Below are 26,212 nucleotides of genomic sequence, written 5' to 3'. Positions count from 1 at the left end.
AACTCTGGATGTGGAAGCAGGGCGCTATGAGATACGTCCTTTTTTTCGGATTCATTCGGCTCCTATCGGTCTCACTCGACCTTTGAAAGGTTTTCTGGAATATTCCAGCCCACTAGTAGAAAATCACAGCATGAATGGTAGTTTGTAGATGTTTAAAATAATCCAGCCCAGAGCCTTAGACAGGGAGTTAAATATGTGAGCAAGGCACCCAAAAAGTAAGGCAAACAGCAAAATAAGATAATTTTTTTTCCTTTGGACACCAAAAAAAATGTCACTGAGAACGGTGGATAAGCATAACGTTAAACACATCTGAAATATCTGCCTTAGAAAGCCATGCACCTTGACCTGCTATTTTAATAAGATTAATTGCATAATCAGTTCTGACGTAATGAAGAAAAAATGATTCTGAGGGAATTAATACATTGATGGTGGAAATAGGGGTGATGTGTGGGGAGGATAAATCAATGATAAGCCTTTTATTGCCAGCATATTTGTGAGTGGTGACCCCAACTGGACTAATAAGAAATGAGAGAAAGGGATCAGTGATGAAGAGATGTTCAGAGCTAAAATCATAGAATCCTATTTGTAGGATGTTGGATAATGATGTAATTGGGAGGTGGAGTCTCCTATCAGAAAAAAAAACAGTTTCCAATTTCACTTATGACCATGCACCTCTTTTTTTATTGTATTATTTATCCTGCTGTTACAATAGTCATTTTGATCCCATTATAAGCCTCTAAGAGTCCAGTTGTTATAATGGTACCATTTATATTGTAGCAAGCTTTAGGTACATCCCTATAATGACAGCAGATACATGAACATGGGAGGTTTATCTACCCATCATCAGCTGAAACAAATGTCCTTACAGATGGAAGTATACCAGATAGATGCCCTGTTTTGGGTTAATCATGAGGAACACATCTGAAGGTTATTTAGGAATTGCGGTTGCCCAAGCTCGCATGAGCATGATCAAGGGAGTGGGATGTAAGATTATTTTAGGCCTATGAGAGATTGAAATTGCTTTGTAGTGAGATGCTATCTGACTATTTTTTTTTTTTAAATTTATTTTTTTACTCCATGAAAACATCTTTACATCTGCTTGGGTAAACAGGATACGAAATGGGACCCTGTTTAACCTGGTAAACAGAGTTGGTGCATGTGACAGCTGGTTGCAATTCAATCAGATCTACAGCATGGTCCACTGGTACACTACATCAACTAAAATACTGATGCCCTAAGATACTGATTTGCTGTTTATAGAGCTGTTAACATTTGTAAGTGTTCTTAATAATATACCTTTTAATGATTTGAAATAAATAATGCATAGGGGTAAAAAAATAATAATAATTCAATTGTATTGTGGGCTCCAAAGGTAAAAATAACAATACAGGACCAATTATTACAAAATCAATGCTTTAATACTTTTGTTTCACAAACTTGAGGACGCTATAGATATTTTACTGTTTTTTTTATTATTATTATTATTTGTGTGTATCTGATAGAAAACATTAAGTCTCACATATAAAAACATTAAAGCTGTCAAATAACATAATAATATCATAAATCGTACAGTGTGAAATGCAACAGCATAGAAATATGATGATGACTTCCAGTGCAGGTCAATTACACAAAGACAATGTTGTCTTATTTTACTTTTAGCTAATAATTGTCATGCAGTTTCAAACGTGAAAATATTTTAGCACCATCACATTTTTACACTTCCCCATTTTAGTGGTCTTAACCAGCTGTGGAAGGAAAATCTTATGGAAGCACTGTTTATAAACAGAGAAGGAAAGTATATAAGAAATGTAATTACACATGTCATTAACTCCTGGTTAATGGTGTTTGGTTCTTCATTCTACACATGAACAACCTATATACTTCTAACTGTAAAAAAGATTTAGTTTCAGATCATCAGACTTATCCCACTTTCTATCCATGATGAGGTAGTTGTAGAATGTTCTTGTTATGCCTTGTTATACTTCATCTTGGTAAGAAAAATTGGTTAAGTTTGACGCTGTAGTTAATCAGTGCTTTATAACTTGTAAGATCTGAAGTTATGACACTCCTTTGCCATTACATATTGGCATAGCACCATAGAGATGTTTTCCATATTTAATATAGCAGAAGCATTTGCATTTTGAGAAAAGTGACAGGCCTTTCACATCACACATCCATGGAAAAAAATGTTGCAAATTACAAAATAAATAGCAGTTGCTAATTTGCTCACTGGACTGGATGTCAATAATGAGTTAAAATAGAACTGTTGTAGTGTTTTAATGTTCTGGTGAAAGTTTCATAATGAATTTACAAGAAGCAAACAGGACCAATATCTACTCCAAATTCTTGATCTGGGCTGCCAATATCCATGGGTGCAATATCCACGATAGGAAGATGAATTGTTTTGCGTGATTTGTACATGAAGACAGTCTTGCTCCATTCACCAGTGTGTTTCTAAAAAGAGAGAGAGAGAGAGAGAGAGAGAGAGAGAGAGAAGCAATACTTGGTTTACTACTTTGAAGTCTTTAACATGATGTATAAACAGTGGTTTAGAAAGTATAGAAGATGCAATAGCAATATTTCTGGAAAATACAACTGATATTCTTTTCTAATATGTTGCTGTTTTATAAAATAGATTGTGGCAGATGGTAAGGAAAAGGTTTAACATCATTAAGGTTGGGCATGAATAGACATGTAATTACATTCTTAGAACTTGGTATTGACCATATTATCTGATTATATTTTGATGCAATTACAGCATTATTTGTTATGAATAGAAATCATTGGTAGTTCCCTAGTTAATGTTATTTTTTGTTATTTTGTTTATGGTTCGATATATTCACCTTAAGTTTAACTTCAAGATCTTCTCGCAAATCCCCATGTAAATCAAAAAACAACAAAAAAACTTCCTATACTTACAGTGCAGCCATCTTCCAAGACGCTGTATGTAATTCTCCTGCTGCCTTCTGCCTTTATTTCAGCATCAGCAAAACTTAAAAGCTTTAGAGCCTTCTTTACATTAGCAGACTCGACATCCATATATGCAATGCTGTTCTTACAATGGTAAGTAATTTCTTGGCTGGCTGAGGTGGACAGAATGCGAAGGAATGCCAACTGAACCTCAGCAATGCCTTCTGGGAGGTCGGGATCACCATAGCTGAACTGCCAAGCAAAAATAAAATAAATTAAACCCTTTAAGTGTATCTAATATTAGAAATGCTATTGCTCCAGAACATCTTAAAAGAGTACAATATCAGCCATGTATATTTAACTTTGAAAATATAATATATGCTGATGAAAACTGTTTGAAATATTTCCACACATTCATTATACTGAATTTATTTTTCTATTTCTATGCAATTACCTTGAATCCACCATTTATGGAATCTCCAAACCAAACATGCTTCTTCGATTGTACACTGCTGGTCCACCAATTTTTGCGTGGGACTTCGCTAGGGTTAGCATTTACACAGGTCTCGCCAGTTTCCATATTACAATACACTTTGATAGCATCCACCTTGCAACCTTGGTTAGGATCAATCCAGTATTCTCCTGTAGAGACAGAAAAGCAAAGTGTGATTTAAAAAAATGCATATTCTTTTACATAGGTTTAAATAGTTTTTTAACTGAAATTGTGATTAGTTTTAGATTTTACAAATAATAAAAAGAAAAGAAAAAAACAAACAAATACCCCAAGTATTGAATACTTTTTTTCTGGGAATGGAGGGGATCATAAATAAATCATGTAAACCCATATCTTAACTAATATGATCACATGATTATGAGAATATGAACACATGTCAATATCATACCGCTTTTAAATTCAGGGTGGCAGAATTTCAGATCTCTGCAGTTACGAGCCGGGTTCTTCCTTGACCCATCTGGAGTCAGGATGTTCTCAATCTGGATGTTGATCGATTTCAGTGTGGCGACAATCTCAGCTGCACTACCAATTCCTTCAGCAGCCTGATCCCCAGCAAAATATGGGGTCCAAGTTTGCCCTTTTTCTGGACTTGGAAAAGTTTCCATCCCACCACAGCAAGGGCCCGGGGGACCAGGAGGGCCAGGGAGACCTTGAGGCCCACTAAGACCAGATGATCCCTGTAAAAAAACATTTAAAAAATGGACAATGAAAAATATTCTTCTTCTTCTTCACCTTACTGCCTCATCAAATGATCTTCAGTGTATGGCAAAACACTGGTCCTGTACTAAGAGGCAATGATTTTATAAGGGCAAATAAAAGCATGGCACAAGATACTGTATTGGTGAACTCAGTTATGTCACCACAGTGTATGTTCTAAATTCATTGGAACAAATGTATGAGTGCTTCCACTCATTTTTTTGGCATTGTATTACTGCTCATCTTCTAAACTTTCAAGAAGCAGTACTTACAACTAATGTCTTACCTCAGCACCGTTTTCTCCTCTTTGGCCACGTGGACCAGGTGGGCCAGTGGGTCCAGGGTAGCCACTTTGACCATCTTTCCCAGGAGAGCCAGGAGGACCAGCAGGCCCCTAAAGATGATAACAAATCCTGTGTAAGTGTGCTGCATTTCATAAGGGAAAAACATAGTAGGAACTAATTGATAACATTTAATGAAGGATACTGAAACATTTATTGGATTTACTGTATGTCAGTAACATAACTGTGAGTAACCCAACTCCTGGAGAGAAACAGTAACCTGGATGGAGGGTGAGATATGCTCCTTTAAGATATGTGGGTGGTACAAAGAGAAGAATTAACTTTGGGGTTGTTAAAGGAAATTGCTGTGCAAATGCTAAATAACTGCTATATCTTTTTAGATTATCTTAACAGAGATACCACATGTAAAGAAACATTCAAATACAAATTTTAAAACTTGTATTAAAGAAATAACACTTTTTTATGTAACTGAATTTGTGCTTACTCTTGAACCCATAGAACCAGGGCTTCCAGGAGAACCAGGCTCTCCGTTATTACCCTTGGAAAAAAGATGGAACAAGATCATTATAATGTACCTTTAAAAAGACTTGAATTAAAATGGCCTAAACAGCAACTCTCAATGCACCATACCAATATATGTGTGTGTCTTTCAGAACACCAGTTAGTACAAATGATTTAGACATTTGTGGACAAAAAGGAATGCCTAATTTCACCACCTGGTGATTTCTTTATCTATCCAGACCCTGTCTCTCAACCGTGTTACAGATTTGGTGTGAAGTGCTGCCTCCCTGGTTTAGGAGCCCTAAAGTACTTCATTATCTGCTACAATACTTCAACAACTACCTATTTACAATTTCAGTTCAAATTTGAACCACCAGAATTTTTTTATATCTTCCATATACAGTATGCTTTGATTTGTTTTATCATTGCAGAAAAGCAACTGTTAGCTCCAGGATTAAAATGTCAGTTTCTGACCAAATTTTAATTCTGCCTCTTTTGGAAAAAAAAAAAAAAAAGTGACCCTATTGAATAGAGCATTTCATTATTGTGCAGCAGTGATAATTCTGACAGTCAGAGACTAAAAAAAAAAAAAAATAAAAAAAAATAAACATTTTGCTGTTTAAGACTGCTCTGTATCTTTACTAACTGTGCATACTTATTGGAGGTACAAAAACAAGGTAATAAAGTGTTTTAAAGTCTTAAAGTTAAGGATGAAATACTTACAGATGGTCCTGGCATTCCTGGAGAACCAGGGAACCCACGATGACCTTTTATGCCTCTCTCACCAGCAGAGCCAGCCTCACCCTTGTCTCCACGAGAACCTGGTATGCCCTGTTAATAGATAGGATAATGCACAATAAGTCAAGGGTTCACAAGCCTTCACAAAAGTAATGTATGCATTCTCATAAGGTGTGTCTTGGATAACTTACTGGACGGCCAGCAGGGCCGGCAGGACCAGATGTTCCAGCTGGACCGGTTGCTCCCTACAGGAAAATAACATATTCATTATTACAGAGCCAAGGAAAAGACAAGAAAACCATAATGGCATGTTGCAGTTACACACACTATTTACCTGTACATTTTACCATATCTGTATATTCCACAGCTTTGGTGCACAACTGTGTATTGCAAAGCAAAAACTGATCAGACGATGCTAATGCCTAAGGATGCTTCTTTATATTGTTAATATTGGTTTTAAAACAACAGATATTTGCTTTTGGTAAAATTCACATGAAAATTGTATAGCTTGTTGTCATTATTAACTATTAGAATTTTCTAAGCAGTCACACTGAAGCCTTATATAGTCTTATCTACAAGAATCCACAGACCGTTTCTCCTCGTTCACCGTTCTTCCCAGCCTGGCCAGGTTGGCCTGGAGGCCCTGGATGTCCTGGAGCACCATTAGTTCCTGGATTTCCATTTGCACCTCGATCTCCCTGTGAAAATAAGATTTGTATTTTTTTCCAGTTGTCCAGTTTAAACCATACCCATGCATACCCTATAATTCAGTGAGTAGAAAACAAAAGCTATAACTCTTATATGGAATGATAATGGTAGCTACTGTTAACATGTTTGATAATACAGTAGCTGTCTTACCTTAGGCCCTGGGAAGCCATCTCGCCCAGGAGACCCATCTGCACCAGGGCTACCCTGCATATGGACAACAAAAAAAGGTTAAGATCATTGAACTATTTACAGTATAAACTGAAAAATAACTTGCAATGCTAAAAAAGAACAGATACATACAAATTATCCCTTAAGCCCTACGTGACTTTTTTCTTTATTATCTATAATATTCTATATGTTAGCATACATGAAATTATATCTTATAGTGTTAACATTGTATTTACATTAAATATGTGATATTTAAATTGGTAAAAAATGTTTTGAGTTTATAATCCTGTTTTTTGTCACAAACTGCTTTGCTAATAACCCGCCGCAGTGAAGTTAAACCCACAGATGGCTCTATGTAATGTTTTAATTTAGCCATTAAAAAAACCCATTAAAATAAGCCATTAAAACAGGAATAACTCAGCTCCATTGTTGTTATTTTTTTGTTTGCTTGTTTGTTTGTTTGTTTGTCTGTGATGAGATTTTAAAGCAAAAGTGATTTCTAAGGAAAATAAACTTGTTTTGGAATGCCACCACATTTAACGGTTAGATGATTGCAAATATACAATGAATAATCCACTTCTCGATCGGTGCTTTAAATAATAATACTCACATCTTTACCAGATTCTCCTGGAGGGCCACCCATACCTAAAGGACCTGGTGACCCGGGTGGACCTCGGTCACCAGGACTCCCAGCAGGGCCGGATTTTCCTTCTTCTCCCTGTAACAAAAACATACTGCTTTGGTCTTTTTCAAGAACAAACAAAATATCCATACAAATTGTGAATAAAAAAAAATACACAAATACCTATATGATAATACTGCATATGATATTTTCATCCAAAGGGTAAGCAATAAAATGGTAGACTACAGTAACTGATATGGAGCAGGAAATCTATGCTATCCATTCACCTCCCCAACATTATACTTGTTGGCTCAACAGTTTCTCAGTTGTCTTTTTAATGAAGAGCACTTACTGGAGGGCCTCGACCTCCTGCAGGACCTGGGCTTCCTCTTGGGCCAGACAATCCCACCAAACCTCTCTGACCAACTAAACCTGATGGTCCACTTTGGCCTGGAAGACCCTGTGAGGAAAATAAGAAAATATGTTATCATACGATCCTTCTGAAATAATGTACGTAAAACTCATTAACGCCATGTATTGGTTGATGACACGATAAAAAGAAAACACCTTGTTTAGTTTAAAGAACGTGTGTTTAAGATATACCAGAGATGACATATCCTGCTTATATGTACTGTATACAATATATTTTCAAAGAAAACTGGTAATAAAGGAAGATGATGTTGCTTACTGGCTTTCCTTCCATTCCCTGGGCACCTCTCTCTCCAGGTGGGCCGGCTTCACCTTTAGGTCCAACGCTACCAGGATTGCCAGAGGGGCCACTGTTACCAGGTACACCAGCAGGACCAACTTTACCAACAGCACCTGGTGGGCCTGGGGGGCCTGAATTACCCTGCAAATAAAACAAAATGTTTATAAAAGGGCATGGGTTGATATTGTGGTTGTCATTTTCTCTGTCATGAAACTTTATCAAAAACCAACCTCACCACAATTTACATAAGTGCATCTAATTACACATTTAGGTCTTTAGTCATGACTTTGTAATTACACAATTGCTGTACCTATGTAATTACATAGCTTTCTAAGACCTTCATTAACTACATAGTGTATGTCTGTAGTAATATATTAAGTACACATCAATGTAATTAAGATAAGTACTACCATTTCATTTAAGAAAATAGTAATAGCATGTTACAATATCAAATTCAACAGTTTATGTATTACTTACACTTGCTCCAGGAGGACCAGGTTGACCACGTTCACCAGGGAAACCAGATGTACCCTATGAAGGAAAGATTATTCTTTAATTGTACAAATCATTTAAAGTATATTCTATTTTGTATAGATGCCCGCTAGAATGTTGAAGTGCTTAACTGTGAATTAAATTTTAAATCAATCAGTGCATATAAATATACCGGCTTTTTCCTTTAACATTCTAATCTACAACTAATCTGATAACATAAAAAGCTTCTTAAACGTACTTTCTGATGCTGGTCTAGAGACAAACTAAATCATGTCTGTGACAGGACACCGTAATGAAGGCTCAATTCACAGCTACTGGTCTGCAAATCAACAGGAGAGACACGATTGGTCCACAATTCTGTCATCAGTTGAATCCAAACAACACCTTCCCTCGAAACCAGCCAGTCAAACTGCCATCTCTGTTTCAGTTCTTTCCGCACCAGCCAATCCACTCCCTGCCTGCTTGAATGACGCCCCGCCTCCAACAACAAGTTTCGAGTACGACTCTACACTACACAGACTATTCAACAATCCTATAGTTAATTTATCTGGTAATGTCATAATAATAATGAAAACTGTTTTCTCTATGTCTGTGTTGTTTTTCTAATTATGTTAGGGACTATTTTCCTCAGTGGAAGGTTACCCAGCAAAATATCAGAAGTTCAAGATAAACGGAACGCAGGACGCATAACTGCAGTCGCGGACACCTACCTCATAGTAAAGCCTGCGTCGACTGGTTCTATCGCTTAAATATACAGTACTGTGCAAAAGTTTTAGGCAGGTGTGAAAAAAAATGCTGTAAAGTAAGAATGCTTTCAAAAATAGACATGTTAATAGTTTATATTTATCAATTAACAAAATGCAAAGTGAGTGAACAGAAGAAAAATCTACATCTAATCAATATTTGGTGTGACCACCCTTTGCCTTCAAAACAGCATCAATTCTTCTAGGTTCACTTGCACACAGTTTTTGAAGGAACTCGGCAGGTAGGTTGGCCCAAACATCTTGGAGAACTAACCACAGTTCTTCTGTGGATTTAGGCAACCTCAGTTGCTTCTCTCTCTTCATGTAATCCCAGACAGGCTCGATGATGTTGAGATCAGGGCTCTGTGGGGCCATACCATCACTTCCAGGACTCCTTGTTCTTCTTTACACGGAAGATAGTTCTTAATGACTTTCGTTGTATGTTTGGGGTCGTTGTCATGCTGCAGAATAAATTTGGGGCCAATCAGATGCCTCCCTGATGGTATTGCATGATGGATAAGTATCTGCCTGTACTTTTCAGCATTGAGGAGACCATTAATTCTGACCAAATCCCCAACTCCATTTGCAGAAATGCAGCCCCAAACTTGCAGGGAACCTCTACCATGCTTCACTGTTGCCTGCAGACATTCATTCGCGTACCACTCTCCAGCCCTTCGGTGAACAAACTGCCTTCTGCTACAGCCAAATATTTCAAATTTTGACTCATCAGTCCAGAGCACCTGCTGCCATTTTTATGCACCCCATTTCCTGTGTTTTCGTGCATAGTTGAGTCACTTGGCCTTGTTTCCACGTCAGAGGTATGGCTTTTTGGCCACAAGTCTTCCATGAAGGCCACTTCTGACCAGACTTATCCGGACAGTAGATGGGTGTACCAGGGTCCCACTGTTTTCTGCCAATTCTATGCTGATTTCATTGCTGGACATCTTCCGATTGCGAAGGGAAGTAAGCATGATGTGTCTTTCATCTGCTGCAGTAAGTTTCCTTGGCCGACCACTGCGTCTACGGTCCTCAACGTTGCCCTTTTGTTTGTGCTTCTTAAAAAGAGCTTGGACAGCACATCTGGAAACCCCTGTCTGCCTTGAAATTTCTACCTGGGAGAGACCTTGCTGATGCATTATAATTAACTTGTGTCTTGTTGCTGTGCTCAGTCTTGCCATGGTGTATGACTTTTGACAGTAAACTGTCTTCAGCAACCTCACCTTGTTAGCTGAGTTTGGCTGTTCATCACCCAGTTTTATTCCTCCTACACAGCTATTTCTGTTTCAGTTAATGATTGTGTTTCAACCTACATTTTGAATTGATGATCATTAGCACCCATTTAGTATAATTGTTTAAACATACACGTGACTATATGCCTACAAAATCCCTGACTTTGTGCAAGTGTATCTAGAAGAATTGAAGCTGTTTTGAAGGCAAAGGGTGGTCACACCAAATATGGATTTGATTTAGATTTCTCTTCTGTTCACTCACTTTGCATTTAGTTAATTGATAAATATAATCTATTAACATGTCTATTTTTGAAAGCATTCTACTTTACAGCATTTTTTTACACCTGCCTAAAACTTTTGCATAGTACTATATATATATATATATATATATATATATATATATATATATATATATATATATATATATATAGATAGATAGATAGATAGATAGATAGATAGATAGATAGATAGATAGATATACTTATATCTGGTATATATTTTCAAACATAATGAACATACGAAACACCAATCTAATTCATAGTTTGTTATCCTTTAAACTAGAAATGTATAACCCAATTTGGAGAAGGTATGCTTACTAATTGTATCTGGTGGTCTCACTGACTTAATGGTCAGTAAAGTCTTTAAAAGCAGGCAATGCAAACAACTTGAAAATACTCACAGGTGGACCAGGTGGACCACTGCCTCCTTTTTCTCCAGAAGGACCAGGCAGACCCTAAAAAGGTCAAAAACACTTGTCAAGACACTACCGCAGAGTATTTTCATGTCAAACTAAAACTGGTTATTATCAGCACTATGTTAACCTGTTTAATGTACTGTATAAAGTAATTTAAAGAATAGCTACAGCAGTACAAATCATATGTGTTATAGAAATAGTATGTCCAGCTGCAGAAGATACATGTAGGACTTCAGATTAATTGATGTAGAAATAACTGAGAAAAACCAAACACATGCATCAGCTTACCACTGGGCCAGTGGCACCAGGAGGACCTGACCCTCCCGGGGCACCATGCTCTCCTCTTTCACCTCTTGGGCCTCTCTCTCCTTTACCACCAGGTTCACCAAGCTGACCCTGTTTTGATAGAAGATCAGTTTATGGACAAGGACAAGCCGAAAGCATGGCTTGGATGTACTTAGAGTTAGAGGTACTACAGTATTAGAGATCAGAAATTTAATTTTCCTTCATTTGAATTGAACATTCGATGGTTGTTCATCTGTAAATCAATTGTGGAACTAAAATGTTTATTATTAAGCAGAATTTCTATAATCAGGAAGGGGAGTGGCATATTTTAAACAGAATTTGTGGTAATGCTTAATTTTAAGTAGCATAAATTATACATTACACACAAAGCACTATTTGTAATAACAAAATGTATCACTGGTTAGCCTAGTAGCATTCATTAAATTAATTCTAGTGCATATACTAATACATGTACTCTAAGTGTTAGTAAAAACCTATTACATGTTAGTACAATAGTAATACATATGTTATTATTTAGTCCCTAGAATGTAATTACCTGTACTGCAATTTAAAAAGAAGCTTAACGAAATATCTCTCCCACTACCAATACTATTCCTTAAGTAACCAAATCATTATCAGAAACCCAATCTTTTCGTTTGGATTGCTCTATATGTTATTGTTACCTAAATATTGTTATGTATCGTTTCTATCAATAAATAACTAAGTAGGATATTCAGCTGCGTTCTGAAGGACAAATAGAAAAGGAATCCCTTTTTTCTAAATGAATTAAAACTGTTACAATGAAATGAACTTAATGAAATCTGCACTTACAGGTGCTCCAGGGAAACCAGCAGGACCATGTGGACCTGTTTCTCCTCGCTCTCCCTACAGAAAATGAAATAGATAAAAACAAAATGAACAATGGCTCTATACAAGGTGTGCATTACATCCGAGTAACATAGGATATCTGCAGTATTACACAGCAACCGGTCACATTGCTCACCTGTCCTTTTTTAAATAATGCCCTTGACATCTGGTCTCAGGATTTATTAACCAGGGAGTTCCATTATTACCTTATAGCCCTCTATAGAGATGTCACTATCCTGTATGCATATTATGGTGATTGATACAGTAGGGTAGCATACATTACACCAGGGACATAACTCAAGACTGCTTGGTCATGCATGTTATACATATTGTATATACATGCAATATATTTTAAATGTTAAATAATCTGGGTATAAACCTCTCTAAGGATCATAGTTATGACATCAGTAACGCTTTTTGATCTTGTGAAATGGGTTTATGACTTACAGGACTACCACGAGCACCAACAGGGCCAGGACCACCGGCAGGGCCAGCTTCACCCTGAGATTAAAAAAACCAAATCAGTGGACTCTAGGCTTGTTGTCTCAAGACATGCTTTATAAAAAAAAAAACAAGAGTTACTGACGTACAGTTGACTGAAATACATTTTGTTCTCTGTAGGTTACCAATATGATACATGTTATTTATAGTTTTAAGGTTAGTAACTCTATATCCTCTTTTTTACCCTGCGTATCTTATTGTTATTCCTACCTTGTCACCAGCAGCACCAGTTGGACCAGGAGGGCCAATAGCACCAATCTGACCCTGTTAAAAAACAAAACAAAAGAAACAAATGAACATGATTTGGTACTGTATGTCCTGCTCTTCCACCTTGAGCAAAAATACTTTTTATTAATTTCACACAGTTACAGTACATGGTGAATGCTTAAAAACATAACATTGCATTAGTCAATTTTAAGATTTTGTTTTCAAATGCTATTGAATCACCTCACTTATTCCACCATAAACACCGTCAATACTCCAACAGTACATGACCACTTTCCTTCTTATCTGATCTCTATGCATAAAAGTGAATTCACACTGTGTGTTCAAGTTTGAAAATGATCTGTCTATAGAATCCACCAGGTACATTTGTGATAAGTAAACTATTTGTGGATGTTTAAAAAAAAAAAAAAAAAAAATTAACACTTACTCTCGCTCCATCCTTTCCAGGTGCACCATCGGAGCCCGGGCCTCCAGGTTCTCCCTGTTATTGGATGAAATACAAACAAGAAAAGAGCACAAACAATCACAACATATTGTGCCAGTCCTAAAGAGTTTAAATATATACCAGCAAAGATTAATACTTTTTTTTAATGCTATTGACTTATAACTGAGAATTACATTTCTTCAGGCCATTGTATTGGAACTTCATCCCTGGTCTTAAAAAAGAGAATAATAGGATAAAAGCAGAAACTTGTTACTGTTACTCTGTCTCACACAAAGGACAAATATACTTTGGGTAATATTTAGAAGGGGTCTACTTACTATAAAATCAGGGACCAGATTAAGGAACTCTCTTTTTAAAAATGTACCCCTTGAATAAATTTACCACTGCATACCTTTTCACCTTTGGGTCCAGGATTTCCTGCGCCGCCTCTCTCACCGGGCATGCCTTGTAAACCACTAGGGCCAACACCGCCAGGAAGGCCAGGGGGGCCTGCAGGACCCTAAAAAGAAAGAAAACATTGGAAATGTAATCTACTGATTCTACTGAAAACGATGTTAAGAATTTGTTATAATCAATTATTTTACATTTATGACTGTGTGATCAAGATTGTTAAATACAACAACGGTCTATTAGTAATGGTAACACAACTCCAGCAATACAGGCTTATAAAACTTGCAACTAATGCTTTATAAGAAGCATTTTCATATGACACAAAATTGAGGTAACACTGAAGTTTAGGTAAGTGATTAAAAACAATGTAAAAAAAAAATAACAATTGCAAAAGTGTATAATAACTGTACTGCAAAAGCAAAGCAGCCCCATACATATGGTGAGACAGACATATAAAAGACAGATAGACTGTCAAACATAGAAAGCCAAACAGACCTAAAAAGATAAGCAGACCAACTATATCTGTTATAACTGATTATAAACAACAGCAAAAAAAGGGGTTTAATACTTTAATACTAGTCTTATTATGTCTTATGTCTAATTATATTCTATAATTGTTAGTAGCACACTTAATAACATGAATATAGATTGTTTATAATCACTTATAATGGATGCCTAAACTAAAGTGTTACTAAAATTATTTAGTATTACACGTGTGTATATACAGTATATTGGTAACTCTCTCTTTTTTATCATGTTTATAAATTAAAATGAATCTATCTTTAAAGGGTGGCCACATATCCAAACACTTACTTCCAAAAATATTTAGACTTTCAACAGGTAAAACTAAGACTGTTCACAAACCTTGCCTCCATCTTGACCAGCTGGGCCTGGGTTGCCTCTTGGTCCCTGTGGACCTGGCGAACCTTGAACACCACGCTCTCCTGGTACACCAATTTCACCCTAAAATGTGATTGACATTATAGAGACATGTTTTATATGAATACAGTATTAAGGTTATTATAATATATATTATATAATATAATATATATATATATTATATATAATATATATATATATATATATATCAGAATTTGACAGTTAATTTAACAAAATAATTACCCATGTCAGAGCATTACTATAAATTAGGTTAGATATACAAATTGTTACAAACGAACAACATTGGATTTTTTCTACTGTACTAGTATCATGAATGAAAGCCCATCTGAATTCTTCCATACAGAATAAAAAATAGTTACAATCTTACCTTTGCACCTGGACCCCCAGGAGCACCATTCTCACCACTGGGTCCCTACAATTACACACACAAACAAACATATTACAGTCAGGCATAGTGTACGGTATTTGTTTCCATTCGAATGTACATCTTACAATAACATTCCAAATGAATGACACACAAACCCTTACATAATATATACTGTACTACTATAACAAATACATGGTATGGGAATGTGGCATTCAGTAATACAAACTTACTGTATCGCTATGTGTCTTTTAAAAACAAGTATCTGTATACATGACATACTGCATGAGGGCTGTTTTTTGGTCAAGATAAACTTACAGCTTCACCGGGTTTGCCATTCTCTCCTGGTGGGCCAGGGGCTCCAGAAAGACCCTAATGATAGAGGGGGGAAATATTAAAATGAACACTTGATACACAATGCTACAGTATATAAATTCTTAAGATGTTTTAAAAACAAAACAAACAATATATTATATTCCTTTGAAAGAACTAATGCTTTGCCTTAATGAAGGAATATAATGCAGTTGGTAACTTTTAATACTGTATCAATCCTGAAACATTTAAGTTCTATTACAGATATTTACATCTATTACCCCGCTACTTACTGTTAATGTTTGTCTAACCACTATTTTATAATGTATTTAATATAATTTATATAATGTATTCTAATAATTATGACAAAATACAATATTTAGTATAAAATACACAATATTATCATACCTGAAAGCCAGGAGGACCTGCAGGCCCTTGTGTTCCTGCTTCACCAGGGGGTCCCTAAAGAGAAACACAGTCCAGCCATGTTTAGTGGTGATCCTCATTTCAAAAGCAATTTTACTTAATAACTATCAGAATTCCTGGTATAAGGAAAATACAAATGCAATCAATATATACTGTTCAAGTTAAATTAAATATTATACAGTACAGGTGATTACACTGACATTTGATTGTAATTACACATTTAATTACATACAAACTACAGTGTAACTACTTATTAAAAAGTTTAGATGTGCATATGACTGCATTTGCTGTTAGCAGGTATATATTGAACTAAGCTCTGCCGTCCTCAAAAGTAGATTCTATTATGTACACTAAATTTTACAATGCATAAATATCAGTAGTATAAATTTTATTTTTTAACATAGCTATGTGTATATATATATATATATATATATATATATATATATATATATATATATATATATATATATATATATATATATATATATATATATATATATACACAGTACTGTGCAAAAGTTTTACGCAGGTGTGAAAAAAATGCTGTAAAGTAAGAATGCTTTCAAAAATAGACATGTTAATAGTTTATATTTATCAACTAACAAAATGTAAAGTGAGTGAACAGAAGAAAAATCTACATCAAATCAATATTTGGTGTGATCACCCTTTGCCTTCAAAACAGCATCAATTCTTCTAGGTACACTTGCACACAGTTTTTGAAGGAACTCAGCAGGTAGGTTGGCCCAAACATCTTGGAGAACTAACCACAGTTCTTCTGTGGATTTAGGCAGCCTCAGTTGCTTCTCTCTCTTCATGTAATCCCAGACAGACTCGATGATGTTGAGATCAGGGCTCTGTGGGGGCCATACCATCACTTCCAGGACTCCTTGTTCTTCTTTACGCTGAAGATAGTTCTTAATGACTTTCGCTGTATGTTTGGGGTCGTTGTCATGCTGCAGAATAAATTTGGGGCCAATCAGATGCCTCCCTGATGGTATTGCATGATGGATAAGTATCTGCCTGTACTTCTCAGCATTGAGGAGACCATTAATTCTGACCAAATCCCCAACTCCATTTGCAGAAATGCAGCCCCAAACTTGCAAGGAACCTCCACCATGCTTCACTGTTGCCTGCAGACATTCATTCGTGTACCGCTCTCCAGCCCTTCGGTGAACAAACTGCCTTCTGCTACAGCCAAATATTTCAAATTTGGACTCACCAGAGCACCTGCTGCCATTTTTCTGCACCCCAGTTCCTGTGTTTTCGTGCATAGTTGAGTCGCTTGGCCTTGTTTCCACGTCAGAGGTATGGCTTTTTGGCCGCAAGTCTTCCATGAAGACCACTTCTGAAAACACTTATCCGGACAGTAGATGGGTGTACCAGGGTCCCACTGTTTTCTGCCAATTCTGAGCTGATGGCATTGCTGGACATCTTCCAATTGCGAAGGGAAGTAAGTATGATGTGTCTTTCATCTGCTGCAGTAAGTTTCCTTGGCCGACCACTGCGTCTATGGTCCTCAATGTTGCCCATTTCTTTGTGCTTCTTCAAAGGAGCTTGTACAGCACATCTGGAAACCCCTGTCTGCCTTGAAATTTCTGCCTGGGAGAGACCTTGCTTATATAGTATAACTACCTTATGTCTTGTTGCTGTGCTCAGTCTTGCCATGCTGTATGACTTTTGACAGTAAACTGTCTTCAGCAACCTCACCTTGTTAGCTGAGTTTGGCTGTTCCTCACCCAGTTTTATTCCTCCTACACAGCTGTTTCTGTTTCAGTTAATGATTGTGTTTCAACCTACATATTGAATTGATGATCATTAGCACCCATTTGGTATAATTGTTTAATCATACACCTGACTATATGCCTACAAAATCCCAGACTTTATGCAAGTGTACCTAAAAGAACTGATGCTGTTTTGAAGACAAAGGGTGGTCACACCAAATATGAATTTAATTTAGATTTTTCTTCTGTTCACTCACTTTGCATTTTGTTAATTGATAAATATAAACTATTAACATGTCTATTTTTGAAAGCATTCTTACTTTACAGCATTTTTTCACACCTGCCTAAAACTTTTGCACAACACTGTATATATATATATATATATATATATATATATATATATATATATATATATATATATATATATATATATATATATACGCATCACTTTATTTATGTAACTTTTTGTCTATTATTTTAATCAAATTTACTAATAATACTCCTTGTATTTATTAACATTTTTTACACACATGACATAAAACACCACAAAAGTTTGAGTGGGTTATTAAAGAATGAATCATTTAAAATGTAAATAGTTTTAATTCATACTTACAGCACTGCCAGGTGGACCTTGGCGACCAGGATCACCATTCTTTCCATTTTCACCCTTTTAGACGACACAAGTAAAATGTATAGTAAGTTTAAACACACACACACACACACACACACACACACACACACACACACACACACACACACACACAAATATAAGTTATTAAACCCAGTAAGAGATGTACTCACTGCTGGTCCACGTACACCTGGGGGGCCTTTGTCGCCATTCTTACCAGAAGCACCCTGAAAACCAAACACACATTGGACATTTCACATCATTACAAAATAGACAAAATAGCAAACTGGACACATAAATAATGTTTAAAAATTGAATTACACTTAACACTTTAAGAGTTTTCACAAATAACTCCAAGTAACTCTTTTGTTTATGATAAGTGGTCATATAATCTTAAATTATGTTATTAATTATACCATTAACAGTTATAAATTATGATTAGAAATGGGAACACTAAAAAGCTATACATATAAGGAGAGAATACAAACAGGTAAAAGGATGGTGTTGCTACATTTAAAATATAATCTAAAAGTACATTTTACCAATGAAAATAAAAATAATACAGGGAATTGCCAGCCTTTAAATACTGACTTTATTTTTCAGATTACATATTTCTTCCTCTGTTTATATTGAAAAACTTAAACAATCTAGGGATTTTTGTCTTAGCAGGATAATCTGATAAAAAATGACACTCAGTAAATGTGCAAAACAACTAACAGATACAATGTACTTACTTCAGTACCCTTAGGACCAGGGAAGCCCATCACACCAGGTGACCCTCTAGGTCCTGTGTTGCCAGGGGGACCGCTTTGCCCAGATTCACCAGGAGGACCCTGTTATTAAAACACAATGGTCAACTTAGAGTGAAGAGGGCATTTTGAAAACAGCATTACAGGGCAAGCACAATTACAGTAGCAAGTCAGTTCTCTTAGAATCAGTTAAAGGGCAAAACCCTTTTTACAAGAGAATGTTTACATTGAAACATTATTGTTCTGTTTGGTGGCTGTTCGGGGTGAAGTGTTTACTAGAACAGAAATGAACATCCAATCAGGCGTTTCACAATAACAGAAATAAAGGATGGTGTATAAAATGGTTGGTGCCAGCTTACCTGTGGCCCAGGATTGCCTTTAGAACCAGGACTACCAGGGCTTCCTGTCAACCCCTGACAAAAAAAATGACAGTATGTATTTATGAATTATGACACAGTGATAACAAAGACTATATTGCATAGGTTTGGCTGTACTATCCGTATCTACTGTAACTTGAAATTTGAATCCATACATACTCTCATTCCAGGAAGGCCAGGGCTGCCATTATTACCAGGTTCACCAGGGCTTCCTTTCTGGCCAGAAGGACCTGCTGGGCCACGCTCTCCTGCAGGACCCTGAGCAATGAAGGAATACATTATTAGACGTTCTGCTGCCAGCTTGGCGTTTGTTAATAATTAATAATGTGTAACACAAATTCTTTATCATGAACCTGGCAACTTGCATTAAAATGGCAAGTTAGAGCCATTCTATAAAACCAAAAAAATAAATAAAAATAAATTATGTATGTTCTTAATAATGATGCAGTAATGCATTTTTTGAATGAAATACACAAAGTGTTGGTATGTAGCTAAATGGATGTGTTTTGAGTTGTTATTTACCTTATCACCAGGAAGACCATTTCCTCCAGCTGGGCCATGGAAACCAGGGTTACCCTAGCAACAGGAAAAATAAATAAATAAACAAATGATCCAACTATGAAATGATTAAATAAATATATAAACAAGTAAAGATAGATAAGCTGATGGACCAAACTATCCGAGGAACCTTTTTTTGTTTAAATACAAAAAATGTGATCCCCAAGCTCAGAAAAAGAGTGTTTCTGTTTATGTTGTAGCATGTTTGGACTGTTTTTCATCGGCCACTGGAACCGAGCTAAAATCTGTTCTGTTTATTTCCATTAGCAACAGACCAAGATCAAACCACTTTAAATAGGGACTCTACAGTAAGAGTGCTGGTTGGTCAAACTTTGTCTTTCTTAATCATTTTATGATGGATGCTACAGGTAGGTATTAAACCTCAAATAGAAACCAAAGTACAGTATGTAGAACAGAGGGAAATATTGGAGGTGTGTTAAATAATCTATACATGGCAATTCTGCAAAATCATTGTTTTTTTTTCCCATTGTGAGGCATCTTACTCTCTCTCCAGGAGAACCAGGAAGGCCATTTGCACCTGGCTCACCAGGTTGACCTTTCGAGCCATCTAATCCAGGTGGTCCAGCAGGACCTTGAGCACCAGCGATACCCTAGGAGAAAGAAACACAGTGCATTAATAAAGAATATGTCTGTTACATGGGTCTCAGCTCAACAAATTGTTCAAAGGATGGATGCACACATTTCTTTAAAATATATTTTAAAAAATGTTTAGAAACATACCGCTTCTCCCTTAGGACCTGTTTCTCCATTTGCACCAGCTTTGCCGGGTTCACCCTATACAAATAATAATTACGTGATTAGAACACTTTTGAAACACATTAGTGAGGTTTACATATTGCATTAAAATTCAGTTTCTCAAAATGAAATTTAGCACTAGAAATGCTATGAAAATAGCATAGGAAACTCTCACTTTCATGTAAACCATTGTATTTAGTACCAGTGTCTCAGTATCAGTTATAGGCAGAAGACCTCACTGCATGATGCCACTAGAGTTGAAGTATATGTGGTCAGGCTAAAGATCAGACTGGGTACAGGTAACTCTTCCTAAAGAACTACAGTGAAGTTTAACACAAGAAACATAGTTGTACCGCGGCTCCTTTTAATCCAGGTGTGCCGTTTGAGCCAGGTGGACCAGGTTGGCCAGATCCTCCTGGCATCCCAGGAGCTCCAGGTATACCAGCTGGACCCTAAAATGATAGAATATGTTAGCAAATTCACTACTCAAAAAAGCAAATCATAAAATATTCTTAATAAACAATGGATTTCACCCCTAACATCTGCAGCACTTTGGTGGGATATAGAAATCTATTTTACATTAATTAAAATGAAACAGTCATTTTAACCTTAAAATATATTTTACCGTAATAATTGGTTTAGCTCTAAAAAAAAAAAAAATGTAAATATCAGTTTACCATTGTTTAATTAAAATAAAAACAAAACATGTAATGTGTAAAACTATACCCAGTCGGGTTAGGGTATTGAAATAAGTTTAAAGTCTTATGGTATTCATTTCTAGATAATGGTCTCGATAGGACTAATAACAGACTCAAAAGTTTTCCAACCCACTGCCATACATGGCGCTGATCCCCAAGCTCATGTTGCAGTGAGTTCAACCTGTTTTCCATCGGCAAGTGGAACCAAGCTGTATAGCTGGCTAAACAGAATCAGGTGAGTCATTAAAAGAGATTATTTAACATCCCTTAAAATAGTCAGTTTTACTGTCATCATGAAAATGAAATCCCCATTTTTATCCAATTAAATATCTTCCCCCATGAACCCCCCCCCCCCCCCCCCAGTCCCCTAAAAACTAAAAAAAACTAAAATAAATAAAAAACCCCACCCTCCCCCTATATACCCACCCTAACAAAACAAATACAATCTAAAATACAAAAACCTATCTAAATCAAACCCTCTAAAATAATAATATATAATAACCCTTAAATATCCCTAAAATAAATACCCCCCCTATATAAAAAAACTAATAAAAAATTCCCAACCCCCAGGGGAGGGAGGGGGGGGGATGTTGATTTTACCATGGTAATCATGACCAATAAAATAAACCAGGATATGTGATTTTTTTTCTTCTAATTTGTAAGTGTTTTTTATTGGTTTGTAGGGGGTTCTTTTTTTTCACCATACTATACATTCCAGCAAAAAAACTATCTAGTGCATTTGCTGGAATAAAAAATATTACATTTGCATTTCAAGCAGCAATGCAGCTTCACTGCAATTGAGCCTGACTTGAGTTCCCTTACACTTTGGTGCAGAAGTGGAGAGAATAAGAATGGGAAGTGCTGTATACTGTACGAAACAATGATTTTTAAAACTCTTCATTCCTCACAGAATACTAACAAGAACCTTGAATCCTAGATAAGCCTCTCAAAGTGTATGAATATCTTTTACATTACCTTCTATATCATCTTCACAAAGATGAAGTATAATATGATATATTATAACACATTTTTCTACATTTATATGTATTATTTAAAATAAGTGTCAAAAAGGGATACTTAGGTCACAGTTCAAATTAAAAAAAAAGATACTTACAACTCCACCTTTTGGACCAGCTGAGCCATCCTTGCCAGGCATCCCCTGGTAAACAGAATTGCAGAGTTTATAACCCAGCGTCAATTACTGTTTTATATACATTGTAATAACAGAGCCATTTACTTACAGGAGACCCTGCAACACCAGCATGGCCCTGTGGCCCAGGCTCGCCTCTTGCTCCAGGGGTACCATCATTGCCGCGAGAACCAGGGGAGCCATTTTCACCCTGCAAGTCACATTAAAAGAAAGAGCAAAATAATATAGAGAAAAACTCATTGCACTTAACAGTATTAACATACAAGCGATCTGTTATCATTATCCCACGTTGTTTAAGAGTTGAGTCATCATTGTTAGAATATGTAAACACAAATGTGTGTCTAGTGTAATACAAATACAAGTACGCATTTACATACCTTAGGACCTGGCCCACCAGAGAATCCAGCAGTACCAGGGGGACCAGGGTTACCCTGAATAAAGTCAAATAAAAAGTATATGTTATACGACGTAGAAAAACTACATAAACCTAATTACAGTTATGCCCCATGTAAATGGAAGCCATAGGCACTTTAATCAATGTAATTTTTGATTGACACTGTATTTTCAAAACTTGGAAATCTAGGATATGATAAAATGATACAAAAGATACAAAATTGCGTTAAAATGTTTCTTCTGTTTTATAGTGTAGTATTCATGTGCTGTGTAAACACACATAAGATAATATTGATACATATAATATATCTATATATATAGAAGTAATATTCCATCATATATTAAACAAATAAAAAGAACATATGTTACACACAATATTATATACTAATTTAATAGATGTTCTATATGCCAAATATATCGTATAAAGATACTCTGTTATGGCCAAAGGCAATCGTCGAAATTTTCCACTTAGCATATTTACAGGTGATCCAGGCGATCCAGGAGATCCATCATTTCCACGTGAACCCTATAAACAAACATGAATGAAAGCTCTTTGAATAAAACAGGATAAAAACAGCATGCCATTATCACATCACAGCCTAGGAAAGACAACGCCTCTTAACTAGAGTATACTCTTTACCCACATACTGTCAAATATGTTTATAAATAACACTTTAAAACAAGTTCATTATTGTGTTATTATTATTAATGGTATTAGTTGTTTTCCTCAGCCATATAATTATTTTCTGTTGAAAAGGTGGCTAATATATTACTTACTGCAGGTCCTGGAAGTCCATTGCGTCCCCTCTCTCCGGGGGGTCCTCGTTGGCCCTATAAATAAAGAGTTTTAGAATACAATTAAAAAATACAATATAGATAACAGTTACCATATCACCTTAGCAGTAAAGTATTCATAACAAGGGCTGATTATGTATAGCATAAGTACAATAGTACTGTGATAATATAATATGTACCATCCATTTTCGTCAACAGTTTATAATAATTGACTTACTGGTATGTTGTTTCAACATATACATACTATCAACGGGAGTAGCAAACTCTGAGTGCTTAAAAATGTTATGTCCAGGTAAAAGTAAAAATAAATTGAATCTAAAACTTACCACTGGTCCTGGTTGCCCATTATTCCCAGGGACGCCAGCTTCCCCCTTTAAATATTAAAGAAGGGCATTGTCATGTAATAATATTGGTATAATATTTATCATAAGTATACCCATTTGTCCTGTTTTTTTTCCTTAACATTATTAAAACTGCATTCAAGAAGAGAACTGAATTAGCACTGTTTTGTCAATTATCACTTAATTTCACTTAGCAATTATTTGTTAAATCTGTAATACCCAATTCACACTACCTAAATAATGTGCTATGAGCTTGAATTGAAACCATGTTATTCAAATAATTTATTTTAATGTTATTTTAAAAACCTGATGATCACACAGTACTTAGTGTGAACAGGATGTACTTTATGTCAGCAGCTTTTGAACAGCTGTATTAATTTGAAAACCAATACAAAAATTACTTTTTTCTTTAGATAAGGGACAGCTATAAAGATTAGTGGGAATTGAGTACCAGGCGATAAAGTGAGTAAGGGAAATAGGGTGAATCAAAAGTGGCCAAATGATGCTTTCATGTCGCTAAACCAACTCAACCACCTGTGTTCTTTTCACTTTGACCACCAAAGAGGTAATGAGAATCCTTGTTTTCAGTTTGGACCTATAGCATAGATACTTCTGAGCATAGCATATAGTGTTGGCACTGTGTATAAACAGTGTTGCGTTAATGCGAAAACACATTGGTAGATGTTCAAAGTTCTTTTTTGGCAATGAGAGAAAACAGTAGTAGAATGAATGTTAAAGCCAATCAATACACTTAATATACCTTAGCTCCAGCAACACCAGAATCACCTTTACTCCCATCTCGTCCATCAAAACCCTAGAAGAAGCAACACAGATCATGTTAGTCAGAAGTTATTATAAGACTCGTAAAAATCCAAACAAGGTCCTAATTCGAAAGATCTAAATTATGATCCGCCACTATGAAAGATCATTTCAATAGTCCTAAGTATATAATGAACAAAGGCACTTTACTTACTCTGTGACCCTTCATGCCAGGAAAGCCAGGCATTCCATTAGGTCCCTTCATACCCTAAAGAAATAAAAACAGATTGATGTTATAGTACTTATACGACACTTCACCTGCTGATCCAATAGTGAATTCCAGGTTAAAGAATCCCATCATCAAGCTGATTGAAGATGCCGAAAACGATAAAAATCACCCCTAAAGATCGAAGTAATGAATTTGGCAATTGGCAACCAGGTGGCAAAAATTAACTCAGAGATAAACTAATATGAATACTATTTTTTAGTTTTTGTTATTACTACACAGAAATATTTGTAATCTTTAAAGTAAAATGGTAAGTTTGTTTATATTACTGATTAATGACACTGGTGAGCGTGTAACTTCCTTGGAATTTGAAAGTGTACCAATAAATGCTTTCTGTGTCATTCAATAGTACTGTTTGCATATCTTGTAATAGGGACTACATCTACAAGATCCAGCTGTGGATTATCCCACCGCTGTTCATAAAGTATAGGTTGATCAAACCGACCCTGTTATTCATACAAATAGTTTTCAGCTAATGCCTCAATTGGTGTCTGCTTGCCTAAGTTTGACCTCAGAATGTATAACTGAGTTCAGAAGTCATGTTTTTCACATGTTACCGGCAATCCTTGGAGCCCCTGATCACCAGGTCTGCCAGGCCTTCCAGGTTCACCCTAATGAGAAGATAAAGGCAATACAGTAGTTTAATGTATGACAACTTCAGTAAGGTGTGCTAAATACCTACAAATAGGAGAGCACTAAAAATAAAAATAAAGTTAGACAAAAGTTATAATTACAGTCAGCACTATTGAGTGTCATCTATCAGCTCATTAACAGCTGGTAGTATTGTTGTTACTTAATGCACAGGCTCCGTTGTGCAGATATTTATACAAGATATGTCTGTGCATGTCACTCTGTTTATGGGGTTAAATTACTCAATAAATGCTTTTAGAATTTAAACGTGCTATGAATTATTATGTCTCATCCAGTACATAGAAGTTCTAACAGCACTAATACACTATTATTGCTTGATTCTAGATAAGAGTGTGCATTTTTATATTATGTTTTTGTTTCTTTTTTTCATGAGTAATAAGTTTGTGTGCTTACATCTTTTCCAGAAGGGCCAATTAAGCCCATGGGTCCTGGAGGACCAGGTGGTCCCTACCAAAAAAAAAACACGTTTCCAAACTTGTTAGTATTAGTTTTTGTACATCACATTTTTAAAATCACTTAATTACCCACAAAGTCCCATGAACTTTGATTTAATTCAGGCCTTTGTTGCAGGACAATACTGTTTACCCCACTGTCAAAATTACAAACACC

The 26,212-nt window shown here is 35.9% G+C and overlaps 1 protein-coding gene across 1 annotated transcript in view; it reads right to left on the bottom strand.

The window, feature by feature from the left end:
* Positions 1 to 1,399: 1,399 nt before the first annotated feature.
* LOC121322168 (collagen alpha-1(III) chain-like) overlaps positions 1,400 to 26,212 on the bottom strand; it is a 44,863-nt gene continuing 20,050 nt past the window's right edge. The window contains exons 8-51 of the mRNA XM_041261741.1: positions 25,997 to 26,050; positions 25,510 to 25,563; positions 24,881 to 24,934; positions 24,668 to 24,721; positions 23,893 to 23,937; positions 23,549 to 23,602; positions 23,253 to 23,297; positions 22,756 to 22,809; positions 22,470 to 22,568; positions 22,343 to 22,387; positions 20,884 to 20,982; positions 20,516 to 20,569; positions 20,278 to 20,385; positions 19,739 to 19,792; positions 19,376 to 19,474; positions 19,199 to 19,252; positions 18,825 to 18,923; positions 18,264 to 18,317; positions 18,076 to 18,129; positions 15,724 to 15,777; positions 15,322 to 15,375; positions 15,007 to 15,051; positions 14,604 to 14,702; positions 13,741 to 13,848; positions 13,332 to 13,385; positions 12,890 to 12,943; positions 12,626 to 12,679; positions 12,143 to 12,196; positions 11,315 to 11,422; positions 11,012 to 11,065; positions 8,346 to 8,399; positions 7,848 to 8,009; positions 7,512 to 7,619; positions 7,148 to 7,255; positions 6,520 to 6,573; positions 6,252 to 6,359; positions 5,853 to 5,906; positions 5,647 to 5,754; positions 4,907 to 4,960; positions 4,407 to 4,514; positions 3,813 to 4,101; positions 3,365 to 3,552; positions 2,920 to 3,162; positions 1,400 to 2,454 (exon numbers count right to left, since the gene is read on the bottom strand). Of these exons, the coding sequence (XP_041117675.1) occupies positions 2,308 to 2,454; positions 2,920 to 3,162; positions 3,365 to 3,552; positions 3,813 to 4,101; positions 4,407 to 4,514; positions 4,907 to 4,960; positions 5,647 to 5,754; positions 5,853 to 5,906; positions 6,252 to 6,359; positions 6,520 to 6,573; positions 7,148 to 7,255; positions 7,512 to 7,619; positions 7,848 to 8,009; positions 8,346 to 8,399; positions 11,012 to 11,065; positions 11,315 to 11,422; positions 12,143 to 12,196; positions 12,626 to 12,679; positions 12,890 to 12,943; positions 13,332 to 13,385; positions 13,741 to 13,848; positions 14,604 to 14,702; positions 15,007 to 15,051; positions 15,322 to 15,375; positions 15,724 to 15,777; positions 18,076 to 18,129; positions 18,264 to 18,317; positions 18,825 to 18,923; positions 19,199 to 19,252; positions 19,376 to 19,474; positions 19,739 to 19,792; positions 20,278 to 20,385; positions 20,516 to 20,569; positions 20,884 to 20,982; positions 22,343 to 22,387; positions 22,470 to 22,568; positions 22,756 to 22,809; positions 23,253 to 23,297; positions 23,549 to 23,602; positions 23,893 to 23,937; positions 24,668 to 24,721; positions 24,881 to 24,934; positions 25,510 to 25,563; positions 25,997 to 26,050 (3,756 nt within the window). The 3' untranslated portion in view covers positions 1,400 to 2,307. The remainder of the gene's footprint in view (positions 2,455 to 2,919; positions 3,163 to 3,364; positions 3,553 to 3,812; positions 4,102 to 4,406; positions 4,515 to 4,906; positions 4,961 to 5,646; positions 5,755 to 5,852; positions 5,907 to 6,251; positions 6,360 to 6,519; positions 6,574 to 7,147; positions 7,256 to 7,511; positions 7,620 to 7,847; positions 8,010 to 8,345; positions 8,400 to 11,011; positions 11,066 to 11,314; positions 11,423 to 12,142; positions 12,197 to 12,625; positions 12,680 to 12,889; positions 12,944 to 13,331; positions 13,386 to 13,740; positions 13,849 to 14,603; positions 14,703 to 15,006; positions 15,052 to 15,321; positions 15,376 to 15,723; positions 15,778 to 18,075; positions 18,130 to 18,263; positions 18,318 to 18,824; positions 18,924 to 19,198; positions 19,253 to 19,375; positions 19,475 to 19,738; positions 19,793 to 20,277; positions 20,386 to 20,515; positions 20,570 to 20,883; positions 20,983 to 22,342; positions 22,388 to 22,469; positions 22,569 to 22,755; positions 22,810 to 23,252; positions 23,298 to 23,548; positions 23,603 to 23,892; positions 23,938 to 24,667; positions 24,722 to 24,880; positions 24,935 to 25,509; positions 25,564 to 25,996; positions 26,051 to 26,212) is intronic.

The sequence above is a fragment of the Polyodon spathula genome, chromosome 10, assembly GCF_017654505.1.
Source record: "Polyodon spathula isolate WHYD16114869_AA chromosome 10, ASM1765450v1, whole genome shotgun sequence".
Taxonomy (NCBI): domain Eukaryota; kingdom Metazoa; phylum Chordata; class Actinopteri; order Acipenseriformes; family Polyodontidae; genus Polyodon; species Polyodon spathula.
This window is presented reverse-complemented; position numbering and strand designations above follow the sequence as displayed.